At 49.5% G+C, this 19,586-nt stretch overlaps 1 protein-coding gene across 1 annotated transcript in view; it reads left to right on the forward strand.

Annotated features, from left to right (window-relative positions):
• Positions 1-12,453, forward strand: part of MMP15 (matrix metallopeptidase 15) — a 38,172-nt gene extending 25,719 nt beyond the window's left edge. The window contains exons 7-10 of the mRNA XM_069087597.1: positions 552-690; positions 3,788-3,938; positions 5,226-5,341; positions 7,154-12,453. Coding sequence (XP_068943698.1) covers positions 552-690; positions 3,788-3,938; positions 5,226-5,341; positions 7,154-7,614 — 867 coding nt within the window. The 3' untranslated portion in view covers positions 7,615-12,453. The remainder of the gene's footprint in view (positions 1-551; positions 691-3,787; positions 3,939-5,225; positions 5,342-7,153) is intronic.
• Positions 12,454-19,586: the final 7,133 nt, after the last annotated feature.

Raw genomic sequence — 19,586 nt, forward strand, 5'->3', positions numbered from 1 at the left:
ACCCTTTCTTCCTTCTCACTGTCTGCCTTCTCCCTCTGCCCTACCCTTACCCTTTCTTCCCGCTCACTGTCTGACTTCTCTCTGCCCTGCCCTCACCCTTTCTTCCCTCTCACTGTCTGACTTCTCTCTGCCCTGCCCTCACCCTTTCTTCCTTCTCACTGTCTGCATTTTCCCTCTGCCCTACCCTCACCCTTTCTTCCTTCTCATTTTCTTCTCTGTTCTCACTTTTCTGTCACTTTCTCCCTTCCAGGCAGAGTCTCCTACTTCTCCTTCCATGTGATTCACACACCCTGTAGGTTTAAACTGTCCTGCTGTGTCCCCAAAGCCTTTTCCTTGTCTCACACCCCCATATTCTGTCTCCTCTGGGAAACAAGCCCCAGGGGACACTAAGGCAGGGCCAGCTCTGATGACCCACAGAGATATTCCTGCCATTTCCACATGTATGGTGTGTATACTTCCCCTTCTCCCCCTCCCCCACCCAGTACAGAGTTCCTAACCCCTGGAGGTCCAGGGGCTGGGCTGCATTGGTCACGGTCCGCTCTCCCTACTAGGGCCGCTGGTTCTGGAGGGTCCGGCACAACCGGGTGTTGGACAACTACCCCATGCCCATTGGGCACTTCTGGCGGGGGCTACCCAGTGACATCAGCGCTGCCTATGAGCGTCAGGATGGACGTTTTGTCTTCTTCAAAGGTGAGCCAGATGGCCCTGGGCTGGGGAGGAGGGGTACTGGTTGGTGGCTAGGGAAGGGGCCTCTTCACCAGCATAAGGTCTCTGAGTCTGTCCTCAGGCAGGAAGAGGAGAGGAGGGGGCTGATGGGGCTGCTGGCTGGATATCAGCCTGGCTCCTAGGAGTCCCAGCTCATGTTTTCCCCATTATGGGCTAGATGAGGTCATCTCCATCTGTAAATGTAAAGAGAGACAAAGAGAGAGACGAGCCAGGCTAGGAGGGAAGGGAGGAAGGGAAAGTGAGCTGGAGCTTCTGACCTGCAGCACAGAGTGGGACCAGGGCAGGAGAAAGGGGGGGACCTCTGGGCCATAGTTCAGGTTTCTCTTCTTCCCTGCTTCATCCCTGCAGGAGCTGGAATTGAGATACCCAGAAGGAATTCCATCTGCTCTATCCTGCCAGAGTAGATGGAATATAGTGTGGCCCTCCTGCCTGGGGACTGTCCCCTTTCTCATTGAAAGCAGGGACTGTACAGTGTGGTTTGGAGTCTTGAAGGAGGGCAGGGCAAGGCAGAGCCCTCTTACCTGAAGACCCTGGGTCTCTTTCTTCTATCCCCTCCATCTTCTCATCCATTTCCCCGATTGTCCCTCTGACCAGTCAGTCAATCAACAACCATTTAGTAATCACTTTACATTGTTCCAGGCTTGGTGTGAAACAGGAGATATACCAAAAAATGAAGATCACTCCTGCCCTCAAGGAGCCTACATTCTAATGTAGGAGAGAGCATTTACATAAATCTGTATATCCAAGATGCAGACACAGTAGCTTGAAGGAAATCTCCCTGGCAAAGCATTAGTAGCTGGGGGGGGGGGGGAAGTGGAGGGGGTTGTCTGAAAAGTCTTCCAGAAGTAATACTTAAGCTGTCTTAAAGGAAGCCAAGATTCTCCAAAATTGAAGGTTAGGAGAGATATTTCAAGCATGGGGACATCCAGCGCAAAGGTGAGAGGGAGATAGAGTGTTGTGTGTGAGGAATAGCGAGCTGGTCCATATGATGAGAGTGTGGAGGAATGTCATGTTAAAGACTGAAAAGCTGGGATGGGTCCAAGTTGTGGTTAAGTCATAGGGAGTTATTGAGTAAGGCTGTAATGTGGGCAGACCTATGCTGTAGGAAATTCATTGGAGAGGGTAGAGGAGGGAGGCTGGGAGACCAGTTAGAAGGCCATTGCAGTAGTCCAGGCAATTGGTGACAATATAGTGGTGATGGAGTGTTGAAAAAGGGTGATATGCCAGTGATGGTGATGGAAAGGTATAATAACAAGACTCAGATATGTGGGCCATTGGGTATGTGGGATAGGCAAGACAGAGAAATTGAGAATGATGCTGTGATTGCTGACCTGGGACGCTGGGGTGGCACCCTTGTTGGGACTGGGACTCTCTTGGATCTGTTGTTGAGTCTGAGGTTCCTACAGGATGTCCAGTTTGAGATGGTCAAGAGATCATTGGTAACATGGGAATGGATCTCAGGAAAGGGGCCATGGCTGGATAAATTGCACATAAAGATGGTCATTGAATCCATGAAAACCTAGGAGATCACCAAGTGAAAGAGTCTATAGAATAAAGAGACAAGGTCCCTCCTTCATTCTTGTGCCCCTACTAGCCACTGCGTTCTTCTTTTGGGCCAAAATGACCTAATCTCTCTTTTAAATACATGCATGTGAAGGCTCTGCTGCACCCCTCCACGTATGTGTCCCCCCACCTGTACTATAAATTTAGGAAAGAGCTGAACCGTCCTTGACGTTTCCATCTCCCTTCACCCCTCACATCCCATAAGTTGACAAGTATATTCTATTCTCCTCAGGAAGAATAAAAGGTGATGGGTCTAGAGCTGGAGGGAACCTCAGAAACCATGTTGTCCAGTCTCCTCATTTTGCATATGAGGAAACTGAGGCCCAAAGTGACTTGACTGAGGTCCTGTAGATAGTATGCATCAGAGATGGCTTTCAAACTGAGATTCCCAGACTAGAAAGCCAGTACCCATCCCCTGGGACCACACTGTTCTTATACCTCCCCCATCCTTTCCATTCATGGGTCCATAGTCCTATGTCAGGACCTTGTCCCCTTTTGCCTGAACTGGCAACAAGCTATTTGGACTTAGCAGATTTTCTTCTCTGTGGCCCATGCTCCACATGCCCCACAACATTGTCTTTCTATAGGACCAGCCTGCCTATGTCACTGGAGAATCTTCAGCATCTCCTTATTGCCTCAAGGCTTCTTAAGCTTAATCATAAGATACAGGCTTCTCCACTAGAGTTTCCACCGGCCTTCCCAGGCTAATTTCACATTACTCTACTCAATACACTCTGTTCAAGCCAAATCAGCTCCTTTGCCATTACAGAAAAAAGTCAGTTTCCCATCTCCGAACTCCATGCTTTCACACAAGCCTAGAACTTACTCCCTCACACCAGCCTCTTGGCATCCCTGGCTTTTTTCGAAGCTCCCTTTGTGGGCCACCTTCTGTGGGAAGCCTCTCCTGATCCCCTGAGTTGTTAACATTCTCTTCCTCTTCAAATGACCATGAATAACCTTCACTGTTTACATGTCATGTCCCTTTTGGAACGTGTAGCCAAGCTTCTTGAGGGGAGGACCAGTTTTCCATTTCATCTTTCTGTCTCCTGGTGTCCCGTGCCCACTAGGTGTTGAATAAATGCTTGTTATACTGGATTGGCTTGGACCAAAGGTGGGGAATATATTTCATATTTCTGCAGAATCTTGTGTAGCTGGCACAAGATACAGTGTGTGTGTGTGCGCGCGCACGTATGTTTGTGCTTGCACACATGCAAAAGCTGATCAGTAAATGTTTGCCACGTGGAGGTGATGCCTCTGGGGCCTTAGGATGTCTTTTAGCCTGGCACGTAAATACCAAAGGCAGAAACTGTGGCTATCTCCACCTCCCTCTTTTCCTTTGAGAGAGAAGCTCTGATTGATGGGAGGTGAGAAGGGTACAATCTTCTGCAAGCCCAGGCCTGAGCGTAAGTCCTAAATAATTTGGATCTCTGCCTTCTCCTGTCTTCTCCAACCCCACAAAGTGCTGCTGCTTCCTAATCTTGTGTGCCTTTCTCTGCAGGGGATCGGTACTGGCTCTTCCGTGAGGCCAACCTGGAGTCTGGTTACCCCCAGCCTCTAACAAGCTACGGACTGGGCATACCCTATGATCACATTGACACAGCCATCTGGTGGGAGCCCACAGGACACACCTTTTTCTTCCAGGAAGACAGGTAAGCTAAGCAAGGCCCCAGAGGCTGGTCTGAATTCTGAGGGGCGGAGGCTCCAGTCACCATCTAGAGGTCAGAGCCGGGGGAAGAGGGGATCAAGCCTCTGACCACTCCAACATCTGCCCCTTCTCCTTGCTGAGGCTTTGAAGATTGGGCTTTAATCTTCTCAGATCTGGCCTTTGCCCCACTATAACCCAGATGGTGACTTAAGGCCCCTAATGGGGGTGGGGAGTGGGGGAGAGGCAGCTCAGTTTGAACAGAATTCCAGAAGCATTCACTTATCTTAGTGTCTGCTTGGAAAGTGGGTACAGACGAGCTGTTCTTCCTTTACGAGAGCTTGGGTTCCATGCATGCTAAATTGTTCCCTAAGGATTGATTGGTAGTATCCCTTCCAGGGATGTAGGGATGGCTGTAGGGATATCTGATGGGGGCACCTTATGACCAAACTTGACCATAGCCTTAAGGTTCTCTGCCCTGACCATATGCACCAACTCATCTGTCACATTGTCACTGGGCAGGATGGAAGCCTGGAAGAGAAAAGAGAGAAGATTTGGGAGAGGGGGATGGGAGAATGCTAGCACCCTGAAGGGTCAGAGCACAGGGGTCTCCCCACCCTAAGCACTGGCTGTCCAGTGGCATAAGGCCATGTGAGGGACTGCTTGCGCTCCACCATGATGGGACTCTTGTTTCTGGCCATGGGGAGTGGTTTGCTGCTGAGCTGTCCACACAGTCTCGCCCAGCTCCTTCTGCATTTGAAAGGAAACAGGTTGGGGTTAGAAGTGCAGTCTTTATGAGGTCAGTCTTAAGTGGCCCCCAGAAGAGTCCAGCCCACAACCCTGGCCTCACTAACTCTGGCTTACAAACAACTGGACAGACCACAGACCAAACCCAACGCTGGTGGTTTTGAAGAGCAACCCAAGTGTCTGGCCTACCTCCCTGAGACTCTGGAAAGGAGAGGAACACACAGCTTTGTATTGCCAGGCCTAAGAAGGCACTGGAATAATGCCCGGGCGGTAGAGAGTCAGCGCTGTCCTCTCCTAACTTTATCCCTGCCATAGGGAACGCCTTGTCTGTCTTGGAAATTCAGCCCTCTGGCATCTCAGAAATGGATTGAGCCTATTGATGGGAGACCCAAGTTCTGGTCCAAGCTGTAACCCTGCATAACTGACTTGGTGATGGAGGGTTACAAGTTTAGGCACGTTGGCATACGACCTTGGCATCAAGAAAGGGGTGATGGGGGCAGCCTAGTAGGGTTCTGGGAACCCATCGTCTTGGCCCTGTTGACTACAGGTACTGGCGCTTTAATGAGGATACTCAGCGAGGAGACCCTGGCTACCCTAAGCCCATCAGCGTCTGGAAGGGAGTTCCATCTGCGCCCAAGGGGGCCTTCTTAAGTAACGATGCAGGTATGAGAAACCCAGACCCCTGTCCAGCTTCATTCCTTTCCCATAGCCATGTGAGAACTGAATGAGATAAATGTGTTAAAAAGCACTTAGCCACCTAGTGCCTGGCAATCTGTAGGCCCCCCTGAGGCCCCAGAGGTACGAGATTTTGGCAACATAACCAATATGGACTAGCAAATGAAGTGATACTTGGAGTTAGGTAAACCTGGGTCTATCTAATCCCACCTCTGACACTTCAAAGCAGCATGGAAAAATCACTTCACTGCACTGACCCTTGGCTCCTGACCAGATTAGAGTCCTCAGGCCTTTGAAGTAGCTTGAGTCAGGGGATTCCAAGTCTGCCACATAAATTCACCAGCTTTTGGCCCAGAAGACTACATCAAGGAAAAGCAAAGTACTTAAGATTATCGGATTTAGAGCTATCTGAGAGATTGTTTAGGTCCAGGCCTCTCTCTTGGGCTGTTTGGCATAGGGGGTGGGGAACAGTGGAAGGAGAAGAGAAAGAAAGAGGAAGGGAGAGAGAGAAGAAAGGGAAGGAGGAGAGAGAGAGATCGAGAAGTCCCGGATCCCTTGGGCACCAGTCGAGAGAAGCCTGTGGACCCCTACTCAGAATAAAATACATAGGACTGCAAAGAAATTTATTTTATCAAGTGCCTATTTTGTACCAGGCATTTTTTACAAATATTATCTCGTTTGGTCCTCAAATGACCCTGTGAGGTAGTTGCTATTGTGATCTACATTTTACAGTTCAGTAAACAGAAGCAGACTGGTGAAGTGACTTGTCCAGGGTCACACAGCTAGGAAGGCTGTGATTGGGATTTGGGTCTTCCTGACTTCAGTCCTCATGATCTATCCACTGCAATACCAGATGCCTCTTTACAATAGACATTTTTTTTTCCATCCAAATTTCACAGACCCCTTGAAGTCCATAGACTCCACAGGGCCTATGTATGCATGGACCCCAGATTAAACACCCTTTCACATTTTATCTAGAAAGATTTTTATATCTGAAGCCTAGAGAGAAATGGTTTGGCAGTTTTATTGAATTTCAGAATTGCCAGGGACCTCATCTTTGATAAAGAATGCCCCCTGTAATGTAGCTGACAAGTTCAACTTTTGGCTAAAGACCTCTGGTGGGAAAGAACCCCTGACCTCCCAGCCTGACCAGGGTCCTCTAGGGAGTGAGCAGGGGTGCCCAAGTCCTGTTCAAATCCAGGACGACACCTTCCCTAGTCCCGTTGTGGACTAACAAATCCTTGGACCCTCCTTGCCCCAGCAGCCATCCCCAGTGCTAGGGTCATGCCTGGAATCTTGGACTTTGCTCTTTAGCTTACTTAATGGCTATACTGAGCTCCTATTGGCAGATTTTGGGATGGGGAGTCAGGGGGCCTCAGTGATATCTCCCATGCTGTCATTTACTGGCTGGACAACTTTGGGCACATTTCCACACCTGTGAAATGGGCATGATGATCCCCGATCTTCATGGGGGTAGTTGTGAGGTGGAAAAAAAAAGAAAAAGGCTGGTGGGGGTGTTATTTCTTAAATGATGCTTGCAGTTAAGCAGCCGAGCAGAGCAAAGGAGTAGGTAGGGGCTGGAGGGCCTGGGTTCACAGCCTGTCTCTGCTGCTGACCACCTGGCTGACTGACCTCTATGAATGACCATCTGTAAGATGAGAGGTCTCAACTTCTTACGACTTTAAATCTATTATCCGATAACCTGCAGGTTCCAAAAACTCCCTCCCCCGTGACTCCCAAATAGACTGTGGCCAGAGCCACTCACCCCATCTCACTCTGGTCCTCTTCCTCCTCCCACAGCCTACACCTACTTCTACAAGGGCACCAAGTACTGGAAGTTTGACAATGAGAGGCTGCGGATGGAGCCCGGATACCCCAAGTCCATCCTTCGGGACTTCATGGGCTGCCAAGAGGAGACGGCCGATCCCGATGCCGGGCGCCGTTGGCCCGACCTGCACCGGCCACCCTTCGACCCTAACGGCGGGGGCAGGGAGGAAGAGGAGCAGGAGGAGGAGCAGGAGAACAATGAGGTGGTGGAGGAAGAAGAGGGAGACTATGGGGACGACGGCAGAGGCGGCGGCAACCGAGTGGTGGTGCAGATCGATGAGTACACGCGGACCATGAATGTGGTCATGGTGCTGGTGCCGCTCGTGCTGCTGCTGTGCATTCTGGGTCTCATCTACGTCATCATTCAGATGCAGCGGAAAGGTGCCCCGAGGATGCTGCTGTATTGCAAACGCTCCTTGCAGGAGTGGGTGTGACCTCAGCCCACCGTCCGTCTGCCCGTCCCCCACGCCTGCCCCATCCCCATCCCCGCCCCTCCCACACGGTGCTAACCCATAGACGTGTATGTATATACTGTGTTTGATGATGACTTCCGAGATGCTGACCTTGATCGCTTCTGTCCGTGGACGTGGGCCTGGGCTCCCTGCCCATCACCCGGGCTTCTGAGCATCCTTAAAATGAACGTTCCCTCTGACAGCCCCAGAGGCTGGCGGCTGCCTGGACACCCCTCCCCTAGTCCCCTTATCTATTTATGCTAAGATGCTTTTCCTTCCTTTCTTCCTTTCCTTCTTCCTTCCTTCCCCTCCCCCCTTTCTCTCTCTCCCTCTCCCCTTCTTTCCCTCCTCCCCTCCTCTCTCTTCCTCTTCCCCTCTCCCCTCTCTTCTCTCCCCTCCATCATGGATGGAAGTGGGAATGGACCCAGTTCCCCCAAGTTCCTTAGGGTAGACATTTACCCTCTTGACCCAGTTCAGCTCTTGAATGTGTTGTCCTGTCAGAGTTCAGAGCAGAAAGGGACCATGGTAAACATTTAATGTATGACCTTCCATTAGAGATGAGGACACCAAGGTCCTATTGGAGAGTGAGGGATGGGCCCTGATTTGAACTCGGGTGTTCAGACTTGAAATCCTACACCCCCTCTACTCTGCCTGTGTGAGAATTAGGGTCCTGTCCAGCTCCTCCTCCCTCCTTTCCCATCCCGGGGCTGATGAGGCCTTCTGCGGTCTGCTGCTGCCCTGGGTTTTTTGGAGAGGACCTCCTTCCTTTGCTCATTCTGGGCTGATATGCAAGGAACCCAGAGGGCCAGTACAGGTGTCCCGTGTTTGCTTTGGAGACCAGCTGCTTAGCTAGGCACAGAGCCCGAGGGAGACTGCCGGAGGAAAAAGTTTTGGGTTGAGTAGTTCCCCCAGGCCTGGGAAACCACCCAGCCCTGGATTAGCCCACTTCGGTGGCATGACTGTGTTTTCCCAGTGGCCCCTCCTAGCTCAGTAGAACAAATAGATGGATGGAGTTATGAATCTATATTCCTCCAGCCGCCTCTGAACTATGAAGGCTTACTCCATAGCATCAGAAATGCAGCTAGGGTGGGGTCTGCCCAAAGTGTCACCAGATTTACTGGGCTCTCCCCTAAGGCTAATCCCTGCCCTTCCTCCCCAGCCCCTAGTAGGCACCAAGATATCACCCCCTACCTGGGTCAGGATCTCACCCACCATCACCTAAAGAAGGGGGAAAAATGGATGTCTGGGGGTCATAGTAGTGATAGGAGAGATGCACGAGGGAAGAAGGATGGCATCTTCCCCTTGTAGATTGCCATCCCAGGGCCCCGACTCTGCATGGCATCATTCGTACCTAGTTAGCAAAAATAATTAGGTTGAGAAAGGAAACTACCTAGTTTTTCAGAGTGAGCTTACCCCTCATGGGGGTATAGGGTAGGGGCATCCTTAACCTTCTGGGTGTCTTGGACCCCTCTGGTGGTCTGGTGAAACTCCAGGCCCTTTCTCAGAATCATGGTTCTAAATGTATAACATAATTGCATATAGAATTACAAAGGAAATCCATCCTACACAGTCCCCACACCGAGGACCACCCTCTTTCCACTCCCATATCTAGGGAATCACTGCTTTTTCCCCCTATTCATTCCCAACATTGAGGGTGCCTTTCCTGCCTCTGAAGGGAATTCCTCACATAGAATTCCAAATCTCTATAGAATTTGGTTCTAGAAGGGACCCTGTGAACAACCTACTGCAATACCTTCACCCTATGACAGAGGAGGGGAGGGGTAACTTGTAGAGTTACAGTTAGAAACCAAGGGAGGATTCAAACCCAGGCCTTCTGGCTCCAAGACCACTTTTTCTGCTGTCAGAGGTTTTCTACCCATGGTCCATGGGGGTCCTTGGGTAGATTTCAGGGAGTCTGAACTCTGATGAGGAAAAAATGACATCTTCCTATTCACTAAACTTATCATTTTCTTTGTAATACTAGTTTTATGCCTTTAAAAACATGATTATGAGAAAGGAGTCTTTCCATAGACTTTACCAGACTGCCCCCAAGGGATCCAGGGCACAAAAGAAGGTGTAGGAGCTCTGAGTGACTAGGCCCAGGGAGACGTTCTGCCTTGGACTGACTGGTCCACCTTTCCATGAAGACAAGGACAACAGTTTCATCTGCTCAGCTCCAGTTATGAAAGGCGAACCTCTATTATTTGGAAGAAATAAACAAAGCAGAAATTTAAGGGAGGAGCTGGAATCTGGCCTAAGCTGGCTTGTCCATCCTCCTGACCTGTTGAACAGTGTATTGAGGGAAGGGTGCTGGGACCAAGATGGTTCAGTCCTTTCATGCACACACCCCTTTCAGGCAGAAGGTAGCTTTGGGCACCTGCCCTGGGGATGTTTTCCTTAGTCTGTTCTCTGTCCCAGCCCCACAGGAAGCAGTAGGACAGGGTGATCAGGGATGGAAGAGAGGTGTTTGATTTGACTTCATAGGTTGGTCCAAGTGAGTACGGCATTTTCACCATCTTCAGACCCATGGGAATCAAAGGGCTGGCTGCTAGGGTCTGCAGGGGTTACAGAGGTCGTATCATCAGGATGCTTCTGCTTCTGGGTTTGGATCTGGGGAAAGAAGGGAAAGGCACCACAAGCAGTCTTGAGAAGTAGCTCTTTCTTCAGCCAACCAAAAATGGGAAGAGCCAAATGGGACCCCCCAAAGTGCTGTATCCGCCTCCCTCCCTCCTGGAGCTCTGCCTGGCGGCTCCCAGCCGCCTGCAGCCAGGGCCTTAATGGGGAGGGGCTGCAGTAATTGGGGCCAAGTCCCAGGGGGTCCCCCCCTCCTGCCTTGACCTGCTTTACATCTGCTCTTCTCCCCGTCCCTGCATCCCCATTCCAAAATAAACAACAGTCTCTGGCCACTGTGGGAAACGGTACTGGGAAGCTGGGTTCCCTGATCTGTCAGCCTTCTCTCCAAGCTGCCCCCTCCCCATCCTCTCTCCTTGGCCTTGGCAGAAGCTGGCCAGCAGCTTCCTAATTCCTGGGGCCATTAAGTGAATGGGGATGGCTCAGAGGAGACGTTAATTTGAAACAGTAAATAAAAAATCCTTCCCTGGCAATCTTGATGACCCCCCCCCCCATCCCAGTCTTTCTCCACTCTTATTTTGGCCACTTTTTAACTCTAGGCAGAGGCAAAACTAGTAAAGACAAGAGCTCCAGCCCTGTCTCTCCCCACCCACCCAAGGGTTTCGCTCTGGAGGGCACTGACCACATTTCTGACCCTTGCCCCGGCAGGCAGTAGGATCCTTCATGGCAAAGGTTAGATGACCCTGTGTACATTTCTGTAAATAACATGCAGCTTATTAAATTGTACATACAGCTTCCGACAGGTGTGGCTTGCTTTGTGATGGGGGAAGTATAGCATTGAGTTCTAATTGGAAGGGCCTACCTTAGAGGTCAGATAGCCACAGCAGAACACAGGCCCCTTTCCTTTCCCACCCCCTTCCCACCAGTTCCATGTGGGGTGGACTTCAAGGGAAAAAGAAAAGCTTCAGTTGTCCTGGCACTTTGCTTTAAAGTTTACAAAGTGTTTTCCTCATGACAACCCTGTGGTATAGATATTTGTGAATATTGTTTTCGCCCATTTTACAGATGGGGAGAGGGTGAGACTCTGAATGAAGTGATTTGCTCATGATGCAAGTATCAGAGCAGGGTTTGAACCGGGACTTCCGACTCCAAATCCAATATTTTTTCCCAGCTTTAGCACCTTCTAGGTTTGTTTCTGAGGACTTGGGGCTCCCACCTTTGGGGTGCATTTCTATTAGAAGGGAAGCCTCAGGACTGCAGGTTGAATTTGGCCAGGAGGGGTATGCCTGATGCAGAAAGGGCCCAGATGTGCTGGAGAGAGGGTGGGCTTGAGGCCTGACCAGGGAACGAGGGGCCAGTGAGAGCTCAGAGCCCCTTCGGCTGCTCTCCGACCCTGGGGTGAGGAGGAGGAGGGGGAAGGAATGTGTGATTCTCAGCTATTTTCACCTTCCCCATGGGAAAGGGCAGCCACTGGCTCCATTCCCCACCCTTAGTCTAGGAGTGGGAGGGAGCCTGGCTGTGGAAACAAGGCTAGAGCTGTCCCTGACCCCCTCCTCACTTCATCTCATCACTCCAGGCCCAGCTTAGCGCCTTCCCCAGTCAGTCTGAGAACCCAGCCTGGGTGGAAGCCAAGGACGGAGAAGAGATAGAGTCAGGACAGACGGAAAAAACTGTTCAGCTTGAAATCTGCAGGTGCAGGCCTGTGGTGGGAGAAACCAGGGCTGGCAGAGAGCCCAGGCCCTCCTCTCTCCGCCCCAACCCTTTCATTGGCTTTCCCAGAAGGAACCTTCCTTCTCCCCCTCTCTCCTCCCCCACCCCATCTCTGTCTGCCTGTCTTAGGCTATCCATCCTTTTACTGTGAAACCAGAATGAGGAAATTTGATTGGAAAAGTCCTCATTTTTTTTTTTATTTCTCACCCTCTCCCCAACTCTGTAGCTCCTACCTCCGTGTTTCTCTATTGCTCACCCCTCTCTGCTGTGGGTAAAGGGCTCAGTTAGGGAGGGAAAACACAATGAAAAAAATCACATTTATCTGGTCCCTAAAGCTTCAGAAAGGGTGAGGGGGGTGTCTGTGTCTGTGTGTCTGTGTCTGTGTGTGTGTGTGTGTGATTCCCCTCTCTCCCAGTTTCATCCCTGTCCGAATTGGGCAGCCATTCCTTAAACGATTTCTCATGTCTATGTTGGTTTTGTTTTCTACAATCCATGCTGGTCATGATTCAAGGCTCCACAATAAACCTATGAACAGCTGTGGTTCGGGGCTCCTCTGTGTCAAGGGTGTCAAGGCCTACACCTACTGCTGAATGAAATATGTCTAAGACTGGAGTCCAGTTGTGAGGAGGTGAGAACACCAGACTGAGGAGTTTGCGTTTTCTCTCACAGTCTGAAAAGGTCTGAGGCGATAGTCAGACCTGATGTGGGCCACACTCCCTAAAGTGGTGTTTATCCCCTGCCTGGGAGATTCTCCTGAACCACAACTTCCCTCCCTGTCTCTAGACAGTGTGGTAGGCATGGCAACAGACTGCTTTGGGACCAAGATGGGGACTCAGGACAGAGACACTTCCCCATCCTAACGATAAATGAGAGTGATGACCGAGCTAGAAAAACCCTTAGAGCAGGGACTCTTAACCTGGGATTACACAGTCTGTGAACATGGGTGGGAAAACAATTCTATCTTTATTTCAAAAGAATTGACTTTCTCTACAACCCTATGTATTTTATTTATTGCATTTTAAAACACTAACGTTATTCTGAGAAGGGGTCCACAGGCTTCACCTGACTTGCCAAAGGGGTCCAGGACCCACAAAAACGATTAAGAATCCCTTTAATTGACTTTCAAATGTAGGCCATTAGAAACATTGAATATTAAAGCTGGAAGAGATCATCTTTGATCCTGTGACCCCGAAGTCTAGTCAAACTTGTTCCATTTATACATGGGGAGACTGAGACCCAGAGAAGGCCCCAAATAAAAAATTAAGATTCAAACCCAGGACTCTGGACTGAGCCACTTCCTCTGTCATTCAGAGGCTAATTTTTAATACCAGTTGACATTTATCTAGTACTCTGAGCACTTCAGCCTTTCTCTACTTAAATCTAAATGCCAGTCTCTCTCCCCCACCTCCTTCTAGGCCATCCTAAACCCTGGGCTTAATGGGGTTGATGACTGAGGCTGGAAATAGGCTCCTGGGGCAGGGTGAGAGAGGGCCCAGGGACAAGGGGTGACGAGCATCTGAAAACCTTGAATCTTTTTCTCAGGAGATCTGTGCCTTTAGGAGAGACTTGGCAGGGGCTGTGGCTTCTCAGGAAATCATGTCAGGAGTTTCCCCCTGGCCTGTCTATCTAAAATTAGGCCACAAAGAAACAATAAGGTGGAGGGAGGACCTATGTGAGGACCAGCCCATTTCTCCCACTTTCAGGATCAAGGGAAGCCTTTGTCTGCAGAGGGACTGGGGGTGGGGTTGTCTCCATGGTGGCCCAGAGAATGCTGAACTCCTTCTGGTGAGGGGCCTGTCACCCCGCTGCAAGAGTGAGCCAGGGCTTCTGATCAAGCTAGGAGAGGGGGGGGAATGCTCACTGATCTCAAGGCAGTTAGGTCAGAAGACTGGCTTGCCAGAGTTTGGGGAGTGGGGGAAGCTCGAGGGACTGCAAGGCAGGTGGGGGAGGAAGAGGGGGGAAGGGAAGCTGGGCTGCCAGAGGGAGGGAACCTGGCACCTCCAGACCTTGAATAGGAGTAGAAACTGGCCCGGCCTCCTCCTCAGCTGGTTCCTTTGTCCAGTCCCCTCACCCCACTTCTTTCTATTGCTGTCCTCAGCAAGCAGGACAAGAAGCACTTATTAAGCATTTCTATGAACCAGAACTAGACAACTCAGTGGATAGAATTCTGGGCCTGGAATAAGGAAGACCTAAGTTCAAATGTGGCCTCAGAGACTTACTAGCTGTGTAACCCTGGGCAAGTCACTTAACCCTATTCGCCTCGGTTTCCCTATCTGTAAAATGAGCTGGAGAAGGAAATGGCAAACCCCTCCAGTATCTTTGCCAAGAAACCCCCACAGACAGTATTGGCTTGCTATGGTCTATGCCATAGACTCTATGGGGTCACAAAGAGTGGGACAAGATTGAAAAACCACACAGAGCCAGACCCTGTGCCCTGGGGAGACCAGACACAAGTAAAAAGAAAGACATCTCCAGGCTCAGCAAATTTACATTGGAATGGGGGAAGATGCACATAAAAGGGAGCTTGAGAGGAGAGGAGAAGGTGATGAAGTCTGCTGTGTTAAAAGGACTGCCAAGAGAATGAGACCCAGTCGTCCAGGGCTCAGGATGAAGAGCCCCGGAAGTTTTTCCATGGGAGAAGTGGGTCAATATGGCGCAGGGATATTCTAGGAGGGGAAGGCAGTTGAGTCATGATGGCACCAACCTTACTGGGGCTGGGGTGTGAAAATATGACCATCTGGTTCAGTATGATTTGGAATTCCTGAAAGGAACCTGAGGTCCCCCTCTGGGGGATGAAGATGTCAGCTATAGTCTCTGGACACACCAAACTCTTTCAAAGGTTCTAACAAATGGAAATCCCCAAATATTCAGCGACTTGCCCAAAGTGATGCAAATGTTAAGAAGTCAGGTGCCCTGGCCTTCAGCCTACCATCTCCTTGCCAAACACCTTCAGCTGCCCGTGTCCCTAGCGCCTGACTGCCCCAACCCTGGACTTCGCCGGGATTCTGACAACCACAGGGGCATAAAAAAGGAATCAGGCCCCAGCACCTTTATCAGGCCCTCCTCATCTTTCAAAGGAAGGGAGGGTGATTGCTTTGAGACTTGTTGCCAAAACAAAAGTTTCTCCCCTGTCTCTCTGGACAGCCCTAACTGAAGGGAGACTGGAGGTGACTGCTGGATGGACGTTGACCTGGATGCCGCAGCTGCGTTTGAAGGTAGAAGGCCACGGGTCTCAGCCAGACAGGATCAGTCCTGTGTCCTGCACTGCCCTGTGACTCAGTGGGACCCTGCTAAATATAAGACCCATTCCTGCCATTTATAGAGCTGGCATTCTGTCCTGAGTGACCCCCCTCCTCCCTTCCTGAGCCGAGATTCCTGAAGAGTAATGAGCCCTTCCCAGAGGATCTGCCCCCTAGGCCTGCCTGCCTTGGGAAATGGATTTGGCAGCCCCAAAGAGTCTCAGGAGTAGCCCGGGCCTTGTGACCCCGTTACTAGGGACCAACCTCCAATGTAATTCATGGCAGCAAAGTCAGCTTGGTACTTAAACTGGTCTCCAAGTCACAGGTTTAAAGCCCTGTCTCTGACACATAGGAGTGTGTTACCCTCAGGCATTTATTTATCAGTGCTCTAAGCAATTCTTCCAGCAATGGTGCTGACCTGCATTGGTAGAGGGATTTCCTCACCTGGGAGTTCCCTGTACCACTGAGATCACAGGGCTCTCCTTAAGTGCCAAATCAGGGCCGTATGCTGTTGTGCTCCATACGTACCAGAAAGACTGTCAGATCCCTTCCTTATAAAGTAGAGTAAGAAGTCTCATTTCTTTTCCATGTCACTGTCCCTTAGATACTTCAAGTCAAGTGACATTTATTAAACACCTAGTGTGTTCCAGGCACTGTGCTAAGCATTAGAAGAAGACAGTCCCTGCCCTCAAGGAGCTCACAATCTAAGGGGGAAACACACAAACAAGCTATGAACAGGATAAGCTGGAGATAATTAGCAGAGGTAGGGCACTGGTGGCATGGGCGATCGGGACAGACTTCTTGTAAAACAGGATATTTTAGCTGAGAACTGAAGTGAGTCAGGAGTATGAGGCCAGAAGGGAAGGGAATCTCAGGCTTGAGAACAGCCTGGGAAAATGCAGGCAGGAGATGCGGTGTCATGTAGGAGCACCCATGAGGCCGGAGTCACTGGATCACAGAGGATGCAGGGAGAGGGGGCAGGGGAAGAGTGCAAAGCAGGAGGAATACCAGTTATGGAGGGCTTTAAAAACCAACGGGATTTTATATTTGATGCTGGAGGTAATAGGGAGCCATTGAAGACGATAGAATAGGAGAGCCCTTCACTTTAGCCACTGAATGGAGGATGCATTGGAATGGGGAGGCTTGAGGCAGGCAGAACCACCAGTAGGCTATTGCAATAGTCCAGCTGTGAGGGGATGAGGGCCTATTTGGGGTGGGGGTGGGGTGTCAGAGGAGAGAAGGGGCCACAAACAAGACAAGTAAAATCAATAGGACTTGGCAACTGATTGTATACGGGAAGGAGAGAGAGTGAAAAGAGGACCACACCCAGCTTTGTCTGGCTGGTTCTCACTGATCCTGGGGGTAGCAGGAATTTAGGAAGAGGGGAGGATTTTGGTGGGAGAAGATGATGAGTCAGTTTTGAACGTGTTGAGTTGGACGTCCCATACTCGATACTTAATCTAAGCCATCCCAACTCCCTACATCTTCTTTTCTCCAGGTTAAAAGACTACCCCCACCCCAGTTGCTACCCACTGACCCTCAGATGCCTTGATCTCAATGCCTTTCACTATCCTGTCTTCCCTTTTTTCTTTCCAATTTTCCAGCCGATCAGTGAGCTTACTAAAATGCAGTGCCCAGAAATGAATACGATACGCCAGATATGGTCTGAACAAGACAACGTATAGGATGACTCTCACCCCACTGGTTCCTGGAAACCCTTGTTTAATGCAGACTAATGGACTAACTGTTGATTCTTCCTGAGTTTGTAGTTACTCTTTTTATATTTGATAGATATTTCTCAGATGGACTGCCCTCATCTTGTTCTTGACCTTATATATCTATTTCTATAAAATTTCATTTTATTGGATATGGCCCCAAGTTCTAGTCTGTTAATATCTTTTGGGGGAGAGGGGGGAAGGAAGGGATCCTGACTCTTATCTTCCACTGTCTTAGCTATCCCTCTCAGCTTTGTATCATGTACAGCTTTATCTTTATCCAGGTCATTGATGATCATGTTAAAGGGCACAGAGTCAAGGCCAGATTTCTGGAGGCCTCTACCAAAGAGGTTTCCTTCCAGGCTGGCATTGGGCCATTAATGACCATTCTCTGGGTGCAGCCATCTGTTGAGTTCTGAATGCATGTAACTGTTATCATCAAGCCCCCATCTCTGTATCTTCTCTACAAGAAGAGCATGAGAGGCATCATCAAAGGAGGGAGTGAGTCTGATGACTTTGTGCAACTCAGCCTCACTTAAATCCAACTGACTCAAAAGTCAAGGCATCACCTGTGACGTCATTGGTGCTCTCCGAGAATGAAAGACCACCAGCACCACCACCAATGCAAACTATACCTGTAGCATATAGATATAGACATAGATACCACACACATATGTATAGGCATATACATATGTGTATACATGCATGCACAATGTATGTGTATGTACACCGGACATAATGTACACACATGTATACGTGTGTGTTTACATACTTATGCCCATGTATACCTACATGTGTGTGTGTTTGTGAAATATTCCTGATCTCCCAGTGGATTAATGCTGTCCAAGAAAGGAAAGATGGGTACTTTGGTGTCTTCCATGCTTTATGAAGCCTAATGGATCTTCACAATTTTCTTTTTTAAATGTTCACTCACTTCCTTTTTCATAACATGTCCTACCAGAAGAACAATGGACATAATGTCTACCCCAGTGCAAATGAAAAGCTCGCTCAAAGGTAGCCAGCCTCTGAGTAATTAAAAACCAGCAATAATGGCCCCAGAGAAGAGGATACTGAAATGTTCCTCCTGCCTCCAGGCAGGGCCACCGAAGCAGAATGTTTTTGCTTCATTGTTTTTCTTTGTTCTAAAAGAGGGCTCATATCTGGGATCTGGGAGACATCTGTAAATGACTGTGATGTGAAAACAATGGCATCTGTCAAACTTGTTTTTAAAATAAACACAAAATTAGAAAATTTGAGAGTTAGAAGGGACCTTTGTGGCCAGTTGGTCCAACCTACATGGAAAAGAGCCCACACTAGAACCTAATAAGTGATCACCAAGACCCACCATTGCCCCAAGCAGCCAATTCCACTTTTAATAGCTAATGATAATAGCAATGACGACAATTTTGGTTTTTCAGTCATGTCTGACTCTCAGTGACCCCATTTTGGATTTTCTTGGCAAAAATACTGGAGTGGTTCTCCATTTCCTTCTCTTGCTCATTTTACAGGCGAGGAAACTGCGGCAAACAAGGTTAAGTGTTTAACAGGGTCACACAGTTAGTAAGTGTCTGAGGCTGGATTTGAACTCAGATCTTCCTGACTACAGGCCCAGAGCTCTATCTACTGCACCACCTAGATGCTAGCTGCCACTTTTGGACAGCTTTCACTGTCAGAAAGTTTTTCCTGATATCAAGGCTAAGTTGGTCTCCTTGCCACTTCCACCCACTGCTCCTGCTATGTCAGAGAGCCAAACAGATCATCCCTCCTCCATATGACAGTCCTTCAAATACTGGAAGGATGCTGTCATGTCACCCTTAAATTTTCTCCCTTTTGGGCTAAGCATCTCTCACCTGACATAGACTTAAGACCTTTCACCATCCTTGTTGGCTGGTGCTACCTTTAGAAAACTACCGTCTGATGTCCTGAAACCATGGTGCCTAGAGTGAGACATGGATCTCCAGACAAGATGTGACAAAGGCTCAGGAAAGGGGTCTCTCACCTCCCTAGGAGAGGAAGCTGGAAGCTCTGCCCCTAGATGCAGCACTGGCCCTTGCGGCTACCACACCACCAGGCTGAGTCCTGTTGCACGGAAACCCCCAGATCTTCTTTAGAACCACTGTTCTTTTTACCATCTCTCCTCTGTCCTGTGAATAATAATAACACATCTGAATTTTAGCAGGAACTGAAGTCAAGCACATAACCCTGTAGTTTTTAGACTTCAATCTCTTGCCTTCTTTGAAAGTTGGAAGAACATTTATTTGCTCTTGTCCAGTCCTGTATCACTCCTACTGTCCCCAGTGATCTGGAGGGCCTTTATCATGTGGGTTGCAGAGAAGATTTGTGTCTAGCAACTGGGGCTGGGGGTGGGGCAACAGGGAACCCCTGCCCAACCTCAGCTCCAAGCGCTGGGATAACCTCAAACCACCACCTGGTGCCTCCTCGCCAGGTTTCCTGAGTCCTAACTTGATCCTATCAGCCTCAATAACCACAGCTCTCCTTTCCTTCTAGGCTGAACTCCTTTAAACAAGCCATCTACAATAGTTATGTCCACTTCCTCTTCTCTCACTCTCATCTTCACCCTTCACAATCTGCCTTCCGACCTCATCACTCCACTGACATTGCTTCTCCAAAGTCACCAGTCATCTCTAATGGCCTTTCCTCAGTTCTTGTTGTTCTCAACCTCTCTGCAGCCCTCAATGGTGTGGATCTCTCCCTTTTG

This window comes from Petaurus breviceps, unplaced genomic scaffold (assembly GCF_028583685.1).
Source record: "Petaurus breviceps papuanus isolate PSGF00001 unplaced genomic scaffold, PetGlider_PUasm1.0 182, whole genome shotgun sequence".
Lineage (NCBI taxonomy): Eukaryota > Metazoa > Chordata > Mammalia > Diprotodontia > Petauridae > Petaurus > Petaurus breviceps.